Source organism: Miscanthus floridulus, chromosome 8 (genome assembly GCF_019320115.1).
Source record: "Miscanthus floridulus cultivar M001 chromosome 8, ASM1932011v1, whole genome shotgun sequence".
NCBI classification, from domain to species: domain Eukaryota; kingdom Viridiplantae; phylum Streptophyta; class Magnoliopsida; order Poales; family Poaceae; genus Miscanthus; species Miscanthus floridulus.
In genome coordinates, this window is record NC_089587.1 from 18,409,723 (window position 1) to 18,412,007 (window position 2,285).

Sequence of the window (2,285 nt, forward strand, 5' to 3'; positions counted from 1 at the left end):
GCCACCAGTGGTAACTAAGTCTTTACAGACTCACTTCACTCTAGACCCTCGTGCGGAGACCCATGAGCTCACACGAGAGCATGGCGAGGAGCTACAACAATAGCGGCTGATCCAGCCGCTAATTGTGCTAGTACGCTTGGCGCACCACATTGCGCCCCGTGCGCATTAATCGGCGAGTGGTGCCCGAGGTCACGCCCGTCGGGTCCAGCGTAACACCATGGACAGGGGGGAATGATCCCCCATAGTTCACTCGGGCCAATCAGAACATCGCCACTGCGGCAATGCCTCTGCGTGGCCTTCCCGAGCCGAACAACCCCTAGGAACAGGCGATCCATCGGAACATACGGGCACTAGTGGAGACCACCACCGTTCAACAAGCGGAGAGCTCCACATCGTGACACCGACTCGTAGCCTCTCTCCCCACTAGGGGAGTGGGGACGCACCAGACGAATCGCTCCACCCGCTCACCGCTATAGCCGCCAAGCATGGCACAAGAGGCCACATCTGCACCTCGTCTTGACTTGGTGACTGCTCCGCACCGACTGCCTATACACGAGTGGCTTGGGCTGAACTAAGACGCTCGCAGCAGCAACCGGAGTCCTAGCCCGGATGGCCCGAGACCACAAACCTTTGTCCAACGCCTGCAGCGAGCATCGCTCCCACCGCGCTCCAACGGAGGCTGAGGCAAAGGCAAGGCCAAGCACCTAGATCAGGGCAAGGGCCCCTCCATGTAGAAGGGAAAAAAGAACAGAAAAGATCGCCGCCGACCGGCCAACTCCGCGTTGGTCGCCACAGCTGATCACACAGGCAAGCAGCCCCAGCAGGACCTTCCGAGCCACTTTCATGAGCTCATGGAGAGCCCGTGCACCAACCACACCTATCTCGTCAAACATTTCTACAAGGACTATGAGCTCCTCAAACGTTTCCTATGACAGGCTGGCGGGCTAAAGGAAGGAGATGGCAAAGAGGCGGCAGCCAAGAAAGGAGGCACGATGGGCAAGGACGGAAACGGCTTCCCCGACCCTGAGGAATGCAACATGATCTTTGGTGGATCTGATGCCATCTGGTCCAAGCGCTAGCACAAGGTGCGCTATAGGGAGGCATGTGCCGCTGAGACAGCCATCCCCTCCTTCCTCAGCTGGTCGAAATCTTTGGTCACCTTCGATCAGAGGGACCATCCCTCCCATGTCATGAGACCAGGACGTTACATGCTCATCGTTGACCCCATCATTCGTAATAAGCGCCTCACCAAGGTGCTGATGGACGGACACAGCGGCCTCAACATCCTCTACGTTGACACCCTCGATGCCATGCACATCCCCTGGTCGGAACTCTGCCTGGCGGGCTCTCCCTTCCACAGGGTGATCCTGGGAGCGCAGGCATACCCGCTCAGGTAGATTGACCTACCCATCATGTTTGGCAACCGCGCCAACTTCTGCTCGGAGGTCTTCACCTTTGACGTGGTAGACTTTCTATGGTCCTACCACGCCATCTTGGGGCGGCCATGCTACGCCAAATTTATGGCAATCCACAACTACACCTACCTCAAGCTAAAGATGTTGGGACCAAGTGGTGTCATCACCATGAGCAGCGCCTTCTCGCACGCCTTCACGTGCAACCGCGAGCATTTTGAGCTCGCCACAGCGGTCGTCAACTCGTCCGAGCTCCCACGGCTTGGGGAATCGTTGATCCCGATAGTCCCAGACTGCAACAAACCAACCTCCTCGATGGCCTTCCATCCGCTCGAGGAAACCACAGCGGTGGGAATCGACCTCGCTGACCCAGCCAAGACGGTGCGGATCAGGACCCAGCTCCCGGCCAAATAGGAATGTGAGCTCGTCGACTTCCTACACACCAATTGTGATGTCTTCGCATGGCAGCCCTTTGACATACCGGGCATACCACAATAGGTCACCGAGCATGCACTGTGCCTCATCTCGGGCTCAAAGCCTACCAAGCAATGCCTATGTCGTTTCGACGATGAAAGGCGTAGAGCCATAGGCGAAGAGATCGCCAAACTCCTGGCAGCTGGATTTATTAGAGAGGTATTCCACTCCGACTGGCTTGCCAATCTCGTTCTTGTTAAAAAGAAGACCAGGAAATAGAAAAATGTGCATTGATTGTACTGGCCTCAATAAGGCATGTCCAAAGGATCATTTTCCTTTGCCGTGCATAGACCAGATAGTCGACTCCACCTCGGGTTGTAAGATCCTCTCCTTTCTGGATGCCTACTCAGGCTATCACCAGATCATGATGAAAGAGTCCGATTAGCTCGTGACCTCATT

General features: G+C 56.1%; 1 protein-coding gene across 1 annotated transcript; it reads left to right on the forward strand.

The window, feature by feature from the left end:
• Positions 1-1,412: 1,412 nt before the first annotated feature.
• LOC136468649 (uncharacterized) lies at positions 1,413-1,826 on the forward strand. The gene has a single exon (XM_066467141.1). The coding sequence runs from the start codon at positions 1,413-1,415 to the stop codon at positions 1,824-1,826; it is 414 nt and encodes a 137-aa protein (XP_066323238.1).
• The last annotated feature ends 459 nt before the right edge of the window (positions 1,827-2,285 follow it).

What these genes read in the sequence shown, in the direction of transcription:
- LOC136468649 (XM_066467141.1), top strand. Translation starts at nt 1,413, where the DNA reads ATGTTTGGCAACCGCGCCAACTTCTGCTCGGAGGTCTTCACCTTTGAC.